Below are 16,723 nucleotides of genomic sequence, written 5' to 3' on the forward strand. Positions count from 1 at the left end.
CCAAACATGTTGGGAACCACTGATTTAATTTTAACGATACAAAGTTAAATTTTTTTTTTTGTCTGAAGAGTAAATAGCGGTATAGAGTATAGGTATAAGAAAATACTCAGATAAAGGACAACATTGTACAGTAAAAGTACAGTAATTGAGTAAATATGCTGTACTTAGTTACTTTCCTCCATTTGCTGCTGCTTTTGAAATTTAAAGTTTGATCTCTTTTACGTTCCACAGTTGTAGTTATTAAGTTGTGTTTTTAATTGAGGACTGAAGAAATGACTGATGACATACTTGTTGACATCCACAGTTCTTTATTATGAACAGTCATTTAGAAATGTATAAATTAATGTCACATAATGTGAAGTAAATGTCTGGTTCAGACATTTTAATATATAAAATGTTTTATTATTAATCCCAAAACCTGTTCCAGGCTTATTTAGACTTTTCAATATTAAATAACATTTATTATTATTTTCATTTTATGTTGTGTTATTCAGTATTAGTGAAAAGTTACTTTACAGTTGTTTCAAGTCCATGTTTAACTCAGTCCAAAGAGTAAAGACTGAGGAGTCAAGATTTATAACTGTTATAAATTACTCATCATCATCATCATCATCATCATCGTCGTCTTCGTCATCATCATCATCATCATCATCATCATCATCGTCATCATCATCATCGTCATCATCATCGTCATCATCATCGTCATCCTTGTCGTCATCATCATCATCATCATCGTCGTCGTCATCGTCATCGTCGTCGTCGTCGTCTTCGTCGTCATCGTCATCCTCAGTGTTGACTTTTCCAGAGAGCACGTCTTCGATCCAGTCCTCCAGCTCCTTAGCGCTGGGCAGATCGTCCTCGTCTTCCATCTCCAACCACACGCTGTCGGCCTGCTCACACACGCACACACACACAGCTGTGTCAGGAGAAACTAAAACACAACACTCACATCATGACACACATGTTGTGAGGTTTTCATGCACTTACATCTGTGACGTTGACTACTCCAATCTGTGGTCTGAACAGGTCCACCTTGAAGGTTTTCTCCCAGTAGGGGATCAGCTGAAGTGAGTCAACAAAAACATGAAGTTAAATTAGGTGTGTGTCCTGATGTCCTGATGTCTCGCTGCCTGTTTAAGTTTTGAGCCCAGAGGTGTCACAGCTCACCAGGGGAAAGTCGTCAGGGTCAATCCAGACGATGCTGAGGTCAGGGAGGTGAGTGTTGTCCCTGGCAACCTCCTTCAGGATCTCCAAAAACTCATAGCCATCTAAAAGAAAGTAAAACTAAACAATATCAACTGATTTATAACTAATTCAAAACATCTATTCCTCCAAAGCTCATTGATAAACATCTTTCAACATGTTTCTGTTAATAATAAAAAACCTTGGGGGCTTAGATTATAAAGTGCAATAAAGGAACAAATAAATAATAAATTAATAAATAGATGAATAAATAAATACATGTAGAAATTAATAAATTAATAAGTAAATACATGTTGAAATAAATGCATGTAGACATACAGAAATAGCCTTTTTGATCGTAAACTTTATTTATTTATGTATTTGTTCAAACAATATTACTTCATATCAGAGCAGTCAAATGTGTTTATATCTTTAATGGTCAACTTACATTCTAATTTTAATGTTTAATCAAATAATTTTAACAGTTTTATTATTTTATTGTTTCATTATTTCATCAGAATTACATATATCATTCACCTTTACTTACTTACTAGGTTACTGTTTTATTTGAAGAAAGTTTGATTAAAACTTTTACTGAACATCAAGACAGAACATCTCCCAATATACTCCAGTGTTTACACTAAGTTGGTTCTACAGTCATATGACTTCACCCAAAAACAAACTGCAGGGTAATATATAACAGACTCTTACCAGGATCCTCCTCCTCTGCAAAGGCCACAATGTGGATGCCCTCAATATCGTCCTCCTGAGAAAACCAATGGAAACTCTACTGTTACTGTTGAGTGGCCGGGATAACTCAATAATAAGCAGCAGTCGTCACTCACCCAGGTCTCATACATGTCCTGTGCACGCAGCTTTCTCAGGGTTGGTCTGACGGCACAGAAACGACACTGGATGTTACACTTTGTTTTTATACAGCAGACCTCAGTCTTTTCAAAAACACTGATTTGTTGGGAGTATTTGCTTTGATTACCGTCGGTGTTTGGTTATGAATTCCACCAGCTCCTCCTCGGAGAGAGGTTTTCCTGGGATGGTGACGGGCTCCTCCATGAAGGGTTCATAGAAATCCACCTCGTTCATCTTCAGAGTCAGCTCCTTGGCCACCTGAGAAGAAACCCCTTACTTAAGAATATTGACGAGTGTGTTCAAGTGTCTGTGTGTTTGCTGTATCACTTACTGATTTCTGAAATGTGGCGAAGAACCTAATGTAGGGCTGGAACTGCTCTGCAGCTTCTTTAAATGCTTCATAGTCTGAGAAGAAATGGAAACATGGAGGATGTTAATAGTTGAGTTGAGTTGAGTTGAGTTTACACAACATAAGTACAAAATACATGAATGAAATGTTAAAATAGGTGTGGGGTGTGGTAGAAACACTAATGGCTTCATTGAAAACCAAATCCAAATAAAACAAAAAATAAAATACAAAACTGTAGAAAGTCTTCAATGCAAATTATATATTAGAATAAAAGAGAAAATTGGACAAATATTAGTTTAACAGAGAAAATACAGAAAGAGAGAGAAGAATATATACTATACGTGCAGATGAATAACAAATTCTAAAAGAGGTCATTTTCATTACAAATCAATGACTCATAGGAATCCAATTGTTTTCTTTCTACAAGATAACTCCATTATATTTAATAGAAAATTGACTGTGAGATGTTTTAAACAGAGAAAGATGAAGATTCTTGGCCTGTCTTGTTTGATTAGGGAATTGTGAATTGTTGCCAAAATATTGTCTAAAACAATGAGGTAAATCTGAGTTTGTATATGACACCTTTCAAACAAATTATTGGAAATATATATATATATATGCAGATTAAGAGGGATCAATGCACTTGGTGAAACACCTTTGCTAATCTCACAAACTATTGCGGCAGCTGCAATATTTTGTACATGTTGGAAAAGTATTTTCCCCATTCTCTTATTTTTCTCAAAATTCAAACAAACCAACCTGGTTTCTCCAATAGACTTTATAATCAATAAAAACACCCCAAAAAATGAGCCATATAAACCAAATAGTGGTTTTATGCTGTGTTATCTTTTGTTGTTGTATTTTCTTGATTATACAGCTGTTGGTGCTTTCTTTGGCCGTTGTGTACATGACATTTGCACATCAGGGAGCGGAAATAGATCAACTTTGACCTCCTCTTAATGCTCCCACAGTTGGTCAGATGGGATGTAGCGGCGGCTCATCGCCACAAGTGAACTACTCTGGAATTAGTGCTCCCAAAGCATGCGAGGAGGGACGAGGCGGCGGCAGCTGTGGGTGCGTTAGTGGTAAAAATGGATCTGTAAATCCCTGGAGATGAGGGGGTTCACTCATGCAATTATGAAGGGCGCTGGTCACACAAAGCCCGTCACAGATGGAACCAGGTAGTGAGCTGTGTTCTTTTCAGACTGCAGAAATCACAGACTCACGGTCAGAGTCTTCGCTCTTGAAGTAACCAATGAGGCGGATATCTTCCTCCATCCTGTCGAAGGCCCGCAGCTCCAGAGCATTTCCTATCACATCCACTGGCTCCTCCAGGAGCTGCAGAGACAGACAGAGGAGAGAGAAGTTCTGGTGTGAAGCTTGATACTGTGGCATGACTGTTGTTGATCAGCACCAGCAGCTGGGAATCTGCCCTTAAACCAGTCTATACTCACATCTAGCAAAAACTCCACCAGGGTGTTTGCAGAGAGGAGGCCGTCAAACTCGATCACCCGATCGGCCTTGAAAATATATACACTGCCCTGCTCCTCCAAACCTGTGATTGAAGGAATGACATATAATTACGTACATTTAAAGACTGATGCTGACCCTTGAATAAATAACTGTGATCAGGGGCAATCCTCTCTGAAGACTTGTAAATCCTAATCGAATGAAGGAGGTTAAATAAAGTTTGTGCCGTCATCAAATCCTCACCCAGCTTCTTTGCCACCTTTGCGTCTTTGTGGGAGTCGACCATTCCAAACCCGATGTCCTTCTCTTCTGTAACCTGAGCTGCGAGCTGCAGCCGAAAGAAAAACGATCATTAGAGACTAAAATGTAAGAACAGGACTGGGAACAGAAGATGTAAATAAAAAGACAAAAAGGAAATTGTTCAGTTTGGATTCAAAGTTCAGCAAAAGTTCATTTAAGGATTTGACTCTGGAACCTTGGCTGCAGTGTTGGGTCTTAACAGGGGAAAAAATAATACCATAGTTGGCAAACTGACAGAGGTGACAAAGCTGCACAGGAGCAGTTAAGACTCAGTTACATAATAACCCAGACTGCCTTGTTCTAAATATAACCAGCGAGTATAATTACTCTGGCAGTTGCTCTATGAACCGCGAGCTGATAAAGATTGAGACTCTGCCGTCAGAAATTATTCTGACACGAATGGAACAAGGTAGTTTATCCTATGATTAATGTGCAGCCTTCAGTGGACAGAGGAAAGTGCAGTTACAGTTACAGTTACAATACATTTACATTTACAGTTACAGTCAAGGTCTCCATGTCAAGTTTTGACAACTAGTAGTGCTATGTGGTAATAGATTAGTGGATTCTCGTTATGTTTGTGTCATGTATTGGGACGATCTTGCATGTGTAAAAATGCATGCAGCGCAATTCATATCCTGTCATTGCTCATTTCATGCTATTCCACTGATCTACAATAGGTGGCAGTAACGCACCAACAAATCTAACTGTAGCACTGAAGAAGATATCTGTTATCGAGTAAACATGGATGTAAACAATGTCGGAATCATAGACTGTATATAATGATGCACAATATGACTACACGAGAAAAGTGGTGCCAAAGCATCTTGATCACCCCCTGGTGGCTGGCTGCAGGACGGGTCATAATCCCTGCCCCCTCCATGTAAGTAGATGGGACGTGGACCCAACTAAAAAGTCAAATAGATTTTTCTCAAAGATTGTTTCTGTCATTTCAGTAAGTTCTCACACTGATGCATGTTGGACTGTTCATTTTCCACATGTTAGGTTTTAATTACTTATTTGATGCATAAAAACGGGATGAAATGTCATGATTGACAGCTGAGACTGGCTCATGATTGGTGGAGGGGGTGTATGGGCGGGACCTCGATACCATAACTTAATACAACAATCAGTGTAGAGACTATGCCTCCAAAGGACATCAAAAGTGCAGAGGGCAGCACCAGTATATCCAGAATATTTTAGCTTTATTTTTGCACAAGGGAGTGAGTGGAGACACATCGTCTGTCTTTATGTAAAAGATATGGTCTGAATTACATCTAAAAGAAATTCACATTAAAGTGTTTTCCACAAATGAACAAAGCCAAAGTAAATATACCTCCAACAGGAAAAAACACCTGCAAAACGTTAACGCAAATATGTTTTATACTTTATCTGCTGATCTGCTGTCACACTAAGAGTCACTCATGTGTAACAGACTTTTCTTTGTACCATACATGGGGCCTGACTCTATAGTAACACGACCCAACTGTGCTGTGTAAAATAAGTGAAGCTAATATCAGGACTGAACGGCCGGGCTCAGATTACCTTCACCGGACCAAAGATCAACTCACACTCGGCCACGTGCAACATGAGACGGGTCACACTTGTTTCCTACTTTATGGGATTCATTTAATCAATTACACATCCCAACCAGCTGCTTAGCTGAGTCTGAATACAAGAGACCCTCGAGCGCCCTTATTTTTGGTTCGGACAAGTTCACAAAAAGCCACCGTGGAGGGGGAGAAGGCAGCCGTGCCCTTGATGTACGTAAATAGCTCAAAAACATAAAACACACGAGCTCTTGGCCTATTTCTGACAATAGGAGAGGGCCACAGGGAGAACTGGTCTCATGCATTTTTAGCGGACTGAAGTGCACATTGAATTAAGCTGAGATAACCTTAAGTGACAGCGTTGCATCTCACTGGAGCATTCAGTGCATACACTTACACACTGACCTTGAGGAAACCACGGCCACCATAAGTTTCTCCTGACCCTGAACTTATTCAGTACCTGTTCCCTGTTGTGTTTCCCTCTTTTCAACACTTTACCTCCAGCACCAGCTCGGTCATCTGGTGTTGCTTCTGCAGCTCCTTGCTGTCGGGTATGGGTTCGTGGTAGAGCAGGCAAAGCATGCTGTACTTCTTCAAAGCTTTCTTGTAGTTCTTGTCGTTGATGTCCAGGACGCGGTCTTTCCCGTCATACTGCGGGAAGTCCAGGCCCTTTTCGGCCGGGGCCAGAGGAACAAGGCTCAGGCAGGGGAGCAGGAACAACCACAGGTGGAGCATTGTCCGATGTTCCCACACACTCCCGAAAGTCAGAAGTAAGGTTTATAGTTTCACAAGGCAAAACGGGACGACCGGAGAGGTCACCCCAAGGGGAGAGAAATGCTGCAGAGAGTTTTAGACGTTATAAGAAGTCCGTGAGTTGCATCCCAAGCTGTCCACAGAAATTCAGTTTCTAAAGCATCTTCAGGAGCCAGCAACTCCTTCTCCTACTACGATCACTCCTTCACGCTTCCTCCCTGCAGAAACAAAGGCAAAGGAGAAGCTCTGTCGGGCCTCTGAGGTATTGGGGAAGGGGGGATACCATACATAGCAGCACTCCTCCTAGGACAGGCCCATTTTTAGGAGACCAGTTGTTTGAATTCTAAAAATAAAAAGGCTGGAGAGAAAGAGCGATAGTAGAGGGCAACAGTCAGGGGGTTTAATGGTGAGTTACAGGACTTTCTCTGTCTGAGTGAGATGGAGACGTTAGAGGAGTGAGCCCCGAACATACGGGGGTGAAGGTATATCGAGGAGTTTAACGTTTGAGGACCAAGTGGATGTGAGGTTTGGTGCCGGAGTAGAAAATGGTGGTGTAACTATTTTAAGCGGCAGATCAGGAGACAATCTGCCAACAGGTGTGTAAAGGACAACTTCTAGAATCTGTGTGTGGTGGACAACTTCTATTGGTTGTTCCGCACATGTGATCTTATAACATATATATTACATTTATAACTTTTTTTGCTTTGAACTGGATGTGATTTGTTTTGCTCGTTGAAAACCTTTGTCTGAATTGAATGTACCTAGTTTGTCAACAGGTTTACTAATTTTCATAATTTTCATCTTTCCTCTGCAAACTGACTCAAATATATTCAACTGAAATTTATATCCACACACAGTTTCTACGCTACTGAAAAATCAGCAGCTGCACCTTTATTCTTATCTTCCTCTTAAGTTTTCTCAAATACAATGGCTCTTTTGATAGAGTCTCTGCTGCCCTCTGCAGGTAGAACTATATATGAGCTGCTGGCTCACATTCACAATACCCAGGACCCTGAACATGAAGCAGCTGAATGAAATCCAGCCATTATTAATTTTACTCTGAATACCTGTTTGTTCTCTACCGCGACATGTCAAAATTTCGTCTGGGAAAATAGCTGATAATCAATAAACTATGAAACGAAAATCGACCGATAAACTACAGTAGGCTATGTCAATTGCACAGCTCAAACTAATTGTGATGCCTGATTTTTTCAATTAAGAGTGCATGAAAACAGTGAGAGTGTTTTTTGTGTTTTTCTAAATGTTGTTTGACCCTCAGGACCACCGTAGTTAGAACCACCACCTCTGACCATTCTAACATTGTTTATGTTTTCCTATCCAGTGCCAGAAGGTGGACGCTGCTGACTTTTCTCTCTGTCAAGTGAAACAAGGGAAAAATAAAACAGTGAGTGAGGAAGAGAAGTAAAAATAGAAATAAAATTTTAAAAAAGACCAAGCTTGAACATCAACAGTACCAGAATCTTTACATCTTGAATTTAACAGCAACTGTGACCACTTTCACTTCTATGTTATTAATAATGTTAAAAAAAACGTGCTGTAAAATCAATTTAAATAAAGACATTTGGATCATGATGTGTCTTGTTGATGTGTTGTTCTGACTAGGGGTGTTGCAACAGGTTAGGCAAAGTAGCGAATATGATCCCATATGATCGGCTATAAACAGGAGACAACACCATTTTGAGAAACCTCCTAACGAGGCCTCGTGCCCCTAACTTTCTGTCAAAAGCTTTGTAATTTTAGAGGTTCGATTGAAGACTAGAAGGTCTAAATGTGTATTTATTAAGTTCCTTGGATAATGGTGGGGGGTTACTTAAAGGTTCAGTGTATGGAATTTAGGGACATCTAGTGGTGAACTTGCATTTTGCAGCTGAATACCCCTCACCTCACCTTCCATTTCCAAGCATGAAGGAGAACCTGTGGCAGCCGTCAGTTGTCATAAAAACTCAAAAGGGGTTTAGTTTGTCCAGACTGGGCTACTGTAAAAAACATGGTCGCCTCTGTAGAGAGGATCTGCTCCTGATGTAAATATAAAGTATTTAAATATAAAGAGCTCATTCTAATGTAAAGAAAACAATAATTCGTACAATTTACATGAAATACTATTGGAAACACCATTAGGATTATTTTGTATTCAATTTCTGCCAATAGATCCCTTTCACCGAAATCTTACACACTGGACCTTTAAACTAGTACTTTACCTTACTATTATTTATGCGCAGTATGCTGCTTCCTTATAATTTGGATAGTAAAATAATCTGGTTTGGTATCATGTGTTTCTTTGTGTGGGCGTGGGTTTTGTTTCGATGTAGGGCCCCCCAGGTCCACTTTGCCTGCGGGGCCCTACAATATAAATGAAACACTCCTGTGTCTGACATGGTTGCTGGGAAACAACAGACATAAAAGGTTGGGAGCCATTTTCTTAACGTATTATTGAAAGGAATGAATTACACATAGAGCTAAACCACAAGTTAGATTTACAGAATCAATTAGACTTTATTATTCGGATTACAAACTTGACCAGCATATGATACATAAAAGACTTTCTGTATACGTTGACCTGCTGCCTCTATAACTGATGATTCTGGTGGCTTTTGCAGTGAGTTGAGCATCTACGTGCGTTATCAAACTCCAAAGTTAGTGACCACCCCACCCTGCTGTATCTGAGCCGTCCAGTCCTCCTCGATGTACTGGTGGTACGGGTCATTCGAGTGCTCCCTCCTCTTGGACTTGACTGTGCTCACCAGGATGGCCACAATAATGAAGGCAAACATGCCGATCATCACGGCCAGATACCAGACGACGTCCCTGAAGTTCTCTTCGGCCAGTGTCTTGTCTAAAGCGTTGGCGGCTGCCGTCATGTTATGCCTCCAGTTGTCAAGAAAGTGACCCAGAGCGCCAGTTAAGGAATCCTCCAGGTGAAGGGTCAGGTTGGACCAATCAGAGTCCCTCATCTAGTTGGAGGGAAAACACAGGAGGGTTTGTCTGTAAAGTAAACTGAGTGTATTGTATCCAAATTCTGTTACAACTAAAGATATTAAACTCGTGCAAATTCAGTTCCACAGCGATGCACTAATAAGATAATAAACATTATTTTTATTTTAATTCATTTCATTTAATACCCACGGTAAAAGCATTTCTTGAAATTAGACCCAATATTACTATGGGTAAACAAATTCATCTCACTGGGTCTTTAAGTCCCTGGAAACTTGGTTTCGCATTGTATTTCTTTACAACATAAAAAAGTCATAGCTAAATAAGTAGCAGTCATGCAGAAAAGCATCCTTTAGAGTTTCTTATTTATTATTTATTAAGAGTTTAACATTGTATATAAATATATATATATATTTGTTTTGTTTCATCAGAAGTTGTGGGTGGGGTTACATCAAATTTGATAAACAGTGGCCTGGCAACATGAGCAAAAAAAAAAAACAATAGTGATTCAATGGTTCATATAAAATATGCTAAATTGTAACGAATGCAGTGATTTACAGCAAAATCCCAATTTAAACCATTTAGAAAAGCTCAGAAAAATAAGCACATGCAGATATTCCTCAAATGGAATAAACAAATGTTCCCCATACATATTGCACAACATCATTCACTGTAAGAAACTGGTTCAGAAAACAGGTTGTTAGGGCCGTTAATTGTCTTGTAATTTAACAACAACCCTTCAAAAGTGGGTCATATAGGTCTGAATACAGATGCTGTATGATTGTCAGAACTGTGATATGTACAATATGCACAATATTAAAATAACACGCAACATGTAGTAGAAGTCCCAAAAAGCCATTATCACTCTCCAGATTGATTTCATTACCATTATCATCAACTATCATCAACCTATGTGATTTTATTTGTGTTCTGTCCACCCACTCACCCTCATTCAAGCACAATTCGACAGCCGACCACGTGAGAACAAGAGAAAGCTGCTCATGTCGCAAGAACACATTGAGAAAATCGAGATACACACTATATTGTTTTTCATCTGTCTCATACTGCACCAACCTGCTGCCAGGATGTGAGAGGCCGCATGGTGAAATCTGTCAGGAGGTCAGGGAATGCCGCAGTGAGAAAAGACCAAAACACAGCAAGACTCAAAGTCAGTGTAGCTCACTGCTTCACAGGCCCACACTGCTCATGTGCTGTTTACTTTTCTTTATCTTTTCTGCTGGGATTTGACTTTCTGCGTGCGTAAGGGAGGGAAGGATACTGCGTCATGACCTTCAAAATGCTGATATCACCTCCAGTTGGCAAAAATAAATGGTGAGACCTGATTATAACACACACACACACACACACACACACACACACACACACACACACACACACACACACACACACACACGCACACGCACATGCACATGCACAAACAATGAATACATTAACACCCAAATGGCAGCAACAAAGTATTAATCGATGAGGCTTATATTTATATTCACCTGTAATTCCTCATCTTCCCACTCGGGGGAAGCACAACCCAAGACAACATTAACTGCTTTATAATAATTTTACTGTAGCTCTCCCTATAGGTGGCAGTATAATGCTACACATTGTTGGATCATATTGACATGCACTTACATTTTTTTTTGTAAATATGTCGGATAATTATTTATTTATTAACAATGTATTGATTCTGTATTATAAAGAAAGAAAGAAAATGTCTGCTGTTTGGCGAAGTGATGAGTACAAACGGGGTCTTAATTTAAAGGAATTTGGTATCACTGTCCGTACCCTGGAGTCAGTACACGTCCATTGTCTTTGTTCAAGGACAGTTCAGCGAGGTATCTGTTCGCTGACAAGAATGTTTGAAACTGGATCTTGTGTTTGAAAGAGGGAAGTTTCTGCCCCTCAGAGCTAAACTGCTGGGGTGGATTACTACGGTGGCTCTGAGGGTCAAAACACATCAATGTTTCAGAAAACAGAACAACACTTCACAAAACACAGGGACACTTGTTGTTGAGATATTTGAAATGTTGTTGTGTTTTCTCATATGTTGTGCTTTACCAAGTTTTGTGAAATGATATTTTGTGTGAAATTTTGTTGTGTTTTGTGAAATGTTTTGTTTTGGGACCCTCGGGGGCCCACCTTGGCATTACTTTCACTACCTCTGATCATTCCAAGATCATTTATGTTTTGCTCTCCAGTGCCAGCGGGTGGACGCCAGAGTGACTTTTTCCTCTGTAAAGTGAAACAAGAGAAAAATGGATCAGATAAGTACAAAGAAAGCAGACACAAAGGGGCTGATACACACAAACAGACACACACAGAAAAACGGAGCTGAAAAATGAGCTGCAAAGAGGTAAAATTCCACAGCCTGAGAAAAAAAGACACAGGTGGAAAAGAGGGGGAAATAACAGCTACATTATTGTCTGGTATTTAAAGAATATGTAAAAAACTACAGCTTTATTCTTCATGCACAATCTACAAATTAGTGTAGATCATCTACAACTGGGATTTCCATATGCAAATACAGTAAAGGTAAATTGAACAGTAAATCAAAGTGTATACTGGTCTTTTCCTATGACCCTGGATGTATATTCCCCTCCGTTACTTTCACTCTCTGGTCAGTTTTCAGCATCTGCACATCCTGGTAATATGGCAACTCAGTAGTCTGATGTTTCACAATTTTTTTTTTTTCAAAAATCAGGAATTTGGCCACTGGCTCAGACCGATGAAAGAACGTTTCAACACAAAGTGTGTTGAAAGAACCGACAGCGAGGGAGGATGTCATCTGACACTTTGCACAATAAACCGAAACAGCTTTGCTTTAAATTTCCTATATTATTTATGACTTAGAATTACATCAAGTTACAGTAGAACCATTATTCAGCAGCATATTTCTAAAACTTCTTAATGAGGCACCTTTTTAAGGGTTTATACGTTTTAAATAACTGTTTATTAAGAAATTGCTAGGTTTAATCAATTGGCAGGTGTTTATACAACTAAATAAGTCAGTCTGCTCCTGTTAAGACTGTTAATAAATCATTAATAATGGCTTTTAATTTACTAAATATATGTTCTTACTAAACAAATAAAGGACCAAACTCAAAGACCAAACATTTACAACCTGGAACCCGAAGGTTGCTCCTATTTCTGCTGTTATTATCCTTTTTTTTTTCTTATATTCCGTGCAATAACATCCCAAAATGGGAAATGTTCGCATTAAATGCACATCACACTTTTATCTGATCATGGCACCTCTTAATCTCTTTATCTTACACCCCCAGTTGGATGTCGAACTGGAAACTATTCAATTGGCAGATGATGTAATTTGTGTATTCAACAGAGTAGGCCAAATGAAAATTGAGAACACTGACACATTCATAAATAGAGGAGGAGTGGATTGTACAAAGGCTCATTTAAGTCCAATTGATGTAATTGACCACTAACAGTAAATGGTGTAAACAGAAAAGGCTCTGTTGTTTCAATGTGTCAGAGCAGCTGATGATGCTGCTGAGAAAACTCCTCCGCCTCAATGCGTGAACATTAAATCTTAGTCAGGAGGTGTGGTGGTGGTGGTAGGAGCTGCAGCAGTAAATATTGATAGCATGAGCGTAACCAACAGAGTAGGAAGTGTAAAACGTACATCCTGCGCATCCGCACGAAAACGATTGGATGTTACTGGCCACATAGCTGTTAATGAGCCACTTATTGTTAAAGGGATAGTTCACCCAAAATGAACATTCACACATTATCTACTCACCACTGTGCCAATGGAGGGGTGGGTGAAGTGTTTGAGTCCACAAAACACATTTGGAGTTTCAGGGGTAAACAGCGTTGCAGCCAAATTCAAAACATTTGAAGTAACTGGGCGACAACTTCTTCAAACATAAAAGAACAACAGAAAAAAAAAATGCTGCCATACTGCTCCTGTGGTGTCATCCAAGTGTCCACAAGCCACTGCAGCTATTGCGAGACATTTAACCCTAACCCTAACCCTAATTGGCTGCAAAGCTGTTTACCGATGAAACTCCAAAAGTGTTTTGCGGACTCAAACACCCTCCATCGGCACAGTGGTGAGTAGATGATGAGTGAATTTTCATTTTGGGGTGAACTATCCCTTTAAGCACATCGCAACCCGCTGATCCTAACCAGCCAGTATGGTGCCCTGCCTGAAGTAACAACGTGCCATTTGATGCAAATAATTAAAACGCTAACGACAGCGAGGCAGTGACTGCGGTAACCACAGGCCGTGTGACTTCATCAACGGAAAACCCCAAGGCCAGAGTGACATAATGCAAAAGAGAGGGACAGTGAACCATAAACCCCCCGCTGGGCTTGAATGTTACATAAAATCTGAAATACAGATTCACACACTCACAAAGACACATGAAAACCACATACCGTGCCCACTTATTAATGCGCACGTGCAGGAACACGTACCAAACACGTTCTGTCAGCCCACCTCATGTTTGTGTTCGTATTTGATATTTAGAGGCAAACTCCCGGTTGTGCCTTTCATGAAGAGTTGATACAAACCACTGTTCTGAGTCAGAGGAGCCAGTGCACACCATTACATAAACAGTTACAACTTTGATGAAATTGTGATTTATAAATATGGGCTATACAAATAAAATGTGATTGATTGATTGATGATTTGTCAGTTGGTTGGACACAACAGTCACGCACCTGGCCGTATAAATCCAGGTTTTCATGTGAGAACGACAGTTATGTCTTCCAGGGAATAACTTTTAGCATAACCATACTTTACAAATGATTCATCTATACTTTTAATGCAAATGCAATGATCCCCTTGCTTGGGATTCCTCCATATCTTTCCCTTCTGTTTTAATTTGATTTGAGGCAACAGCACAGCAGTACTTTTCCACACATGCAGTTGAGTCTCCTTGCCCCTGTTACACCACACCCTCTTCCCAGAGCAGATGATGATCACTCCTGTTATCTCAGTGATCTGCTGTGGAGGTAAATAACAAGAGCAACGATTCAGATTCAGACCTAAATGACAAACCACGACAAATCTGTTGCACATGTTCAAAACATAAACTGCAAAAGAGTTCATCAGAGTTTCTCAGCGCTAACTCATTTGATGCTTAGCGCACAATTCTTTTCCCCAATGCTCTTCCTCTGCAAATATCTCATCCATTGCTAAAGGGACAAAACATGGAGCTACAACTAAGTAGATAGTTAACAGCGAAGAAGGTTATGTTTTCACCTCAGCTTGTCCGTTGTTTGTTTCTATGAGCAAGATTAAACAAAAAGTACTGGATGGATTATCGCAAAACTTGGTGGAAGGATGCGTTATGGGTGCGGATCTGAATCACTTTCTTTGAATTTGCAAAAAATGGTGGAAGGAGAGCGAAGTCCAGGTCCTGTAGGGGGTTACCTGAGAAACGTTACACGCTCAACTTTCCACCTGAGCCGTCTCTGCCTCCCTCTCTCCTGTCTAAAACTTTTCCATCCCATTTCCAACCAGTTTTGTGGAAACTGCCAGAGTTCGTAGTCCCATTTTATTACAGGGACGTAATAACATGTGAGAGGAGCGATAAGGATTGTTTTTGTCCACTTCCATTATGGCCTACAAGAATGACAGCTCTTGATTATTCTGCTCTTTTTCTCTCTCAATCATTATCAATAACTGTGTCCTTATCAGCAAACTCACTATCAGCAGTTTACAGCACCGCCGTGCGCAGTGTCGATATGTCACTAGTGAAGAATGTTGTTGTCAACGGTGAGTCTGACCCAGAAAGACAGGAAAAGGCCTCAGTGGTTTATGCCTCATTGATTCACATTCACCATGTTGCAGCCCTAGACACTATTCTTCCTGCTGTTATTCCTAAAAGAGGTAAATATTTCCTTTTGCCATTGAAGCGCTATTTCATGGATTAATGCAAGATTCCCAAGCATGCCACCATAGTTTAGTCAGGGCTGTGCATGGGGAATGACAGGAATGCATTGACTATGTGTTTGCTGTATATTTGAAAGGTCACATCGCATTCCCTTCATGGCTGCTTCCGTTGTCACCCCAATAAGCATGAACATCGGTGATGTTTTTAAACTTTCGGAGTGGGTGAATAACCAATGGACCTTTGGCTAGACTCAGAAAATACCAAAATGTTATTGGACACAAACAGAAACAAACAGAAAAGTAGGTATATAAACATTTTTTTTTAACGTAATAGGTATTTTTGCTTAAACATGCTAGTAACAGAAATAACAAGCTCATAGTAGATGAAATCCACCATCATCCATCCATTTCCTTTCAGTTGTAATATGATCTTGAAAACTGTGATACAATAAGTACGATAATGTATAGAAATACACACATTCAAACACTTTCAAATCAGGCCTCATGGACAAGCTCCTATATTTTTAAATATACTATCATAAAATCCCCTGTAGATGGAGGTTTGGTCTCTGTTATACACGTAAAACCGGATTCCACATCACTGGTATAAAAAATGAAAGTGAATGACTTGTTTTAATATCTAAAAATGTGACACACCTCATGACAGGCCTGCGCCTGAAAGAGCAAACAAAAATGTGTTTCTTCATCTATTGCTTAAAGCTGGTATAAAAAGTATAGTTTGCAGAATGTTCAATAGTGCTGTACTGAGATAACTAGAAGACAATAGGAAATCAATAGCGCATAACACTACACACTACCAATGATGTAAAGTGTACATTTCCCAACATTTATCATGTGAATCCCCTGAATTTACATTGTAATTTCGTCATCATGTGACTGGTTCCCACTTAATCATAGCAGAACAAGAGAGTAACAACAGTGGAATGTGGAAGAAAGGTTATACTGTAAGTATTTTTGCAGGAACGGGATATCTAGTTGTTAAGTCGGGGGGGGGAGATCCTTTTTTCTATCTATCCTTTACTGACCAGACTAAATTATTCAACACAGCCTACTGAATATCACACTAAGCTCTCTGGTATAATATGTCATGCAGGTGTGCCATCACACACCGCAGGGAATCTTTATGCATACTTTGTCTACTTCAAGATGTTGAATACCTTTTTCCTCTTTATTGAACATAAAGCTGCTGGTGGTGGAGTGGAATTTGTATGGGTTACAGTTCAAGATTTCGGTGTAAAAGCAAATCGAGATGTGGGTCCTGTGTTTGTTCAGCCCTGCAGAAGCAGATAAAGGGCTGCAGGAGAAAAGACACCAACGTTACTACTGTTGATATTTGAACGAGGCAATCACACCTATATGTTTTATATTCATGTCCTGACTTGATCCCCTAAGTCTCATTTTTACCAT

The 16,723-nt window shown here is 39.8% G+C and overlaps 2 protein-coding genes across 2 annotated transcripts; both read right to left on the bottom strand.

Annotated features, from left to right (window-relative positions):
• Positions 1–291: 291 nt before the first annotated feature.
• casq2 (calsequestrin 2) lies at positions 292–6,743 on the bottom strand. The gene is made up of 11 exons (XM_035175144.2): positions 6,214–6,743; positions 4,112–4,196; positions 3,853–3,953; positions 3,625–3,736; positions 2,381–2,454; positions 2,177–2,307; positions 2,028–2,073; positions 1,894–1,948; positions 1,168–1,268; positions 988–1,062; positions 292–890 (listed from the first exon to the last, which is right to left on the bottom strand). The coding sequence occupies exons 1-11, from the start codon at positions 6,448–6,450 to the stop codon at positions 591–593; spliced, it is 1,317 nt and encodes a 438-aa protein (XP_035031035.2). The 5' UTR covers positions 6,451–6,743; the 3' UTR covers positions 292–590.
• Positions 6,744–8,962: 2,219 nt separating this feature from the next.
• LOC118120182 (potassium voltage-gated channel subfamily E member 2) lies at positions 8,963–10,684 on the bottom strand. The gene is made up of 2 exons (XM_035174938.2): positions 10,495–10,684; positions 8,963–9,440 (listed from the first exon to the last, which is right to left on the bottom strand). The coding sequence occupies exons 1-2, from the start codon at positions 10,519–10,521 to the stop codon at positions 9,111–9,113; spliced, it is 357 nt and encodes a 118-aa protein (XP_035030829.2). The 5' UTR covers positions 10,522–10,684; the 3' UTR covers positions 8,963–9,110.
• Positions 10,685–16,723: the final 6,039 nt, after the last annotated feature.

Source organism: Hippoglossus stenolepis, chromosome 13, assembly GCF_022539355.2.
Source record: "Hippoglossus stenolepis isolate QCI-W04-F060 chromosome 13, HSTE1.2, whole genome shotgun sequence".
Lineage (NCBI taxonomy): Eukaryota > Metazoa > Chordata > Actinopteri > Pleuronectiformes > Pleuronectidae > Hippoglossus > Hippoglossus stenolepis.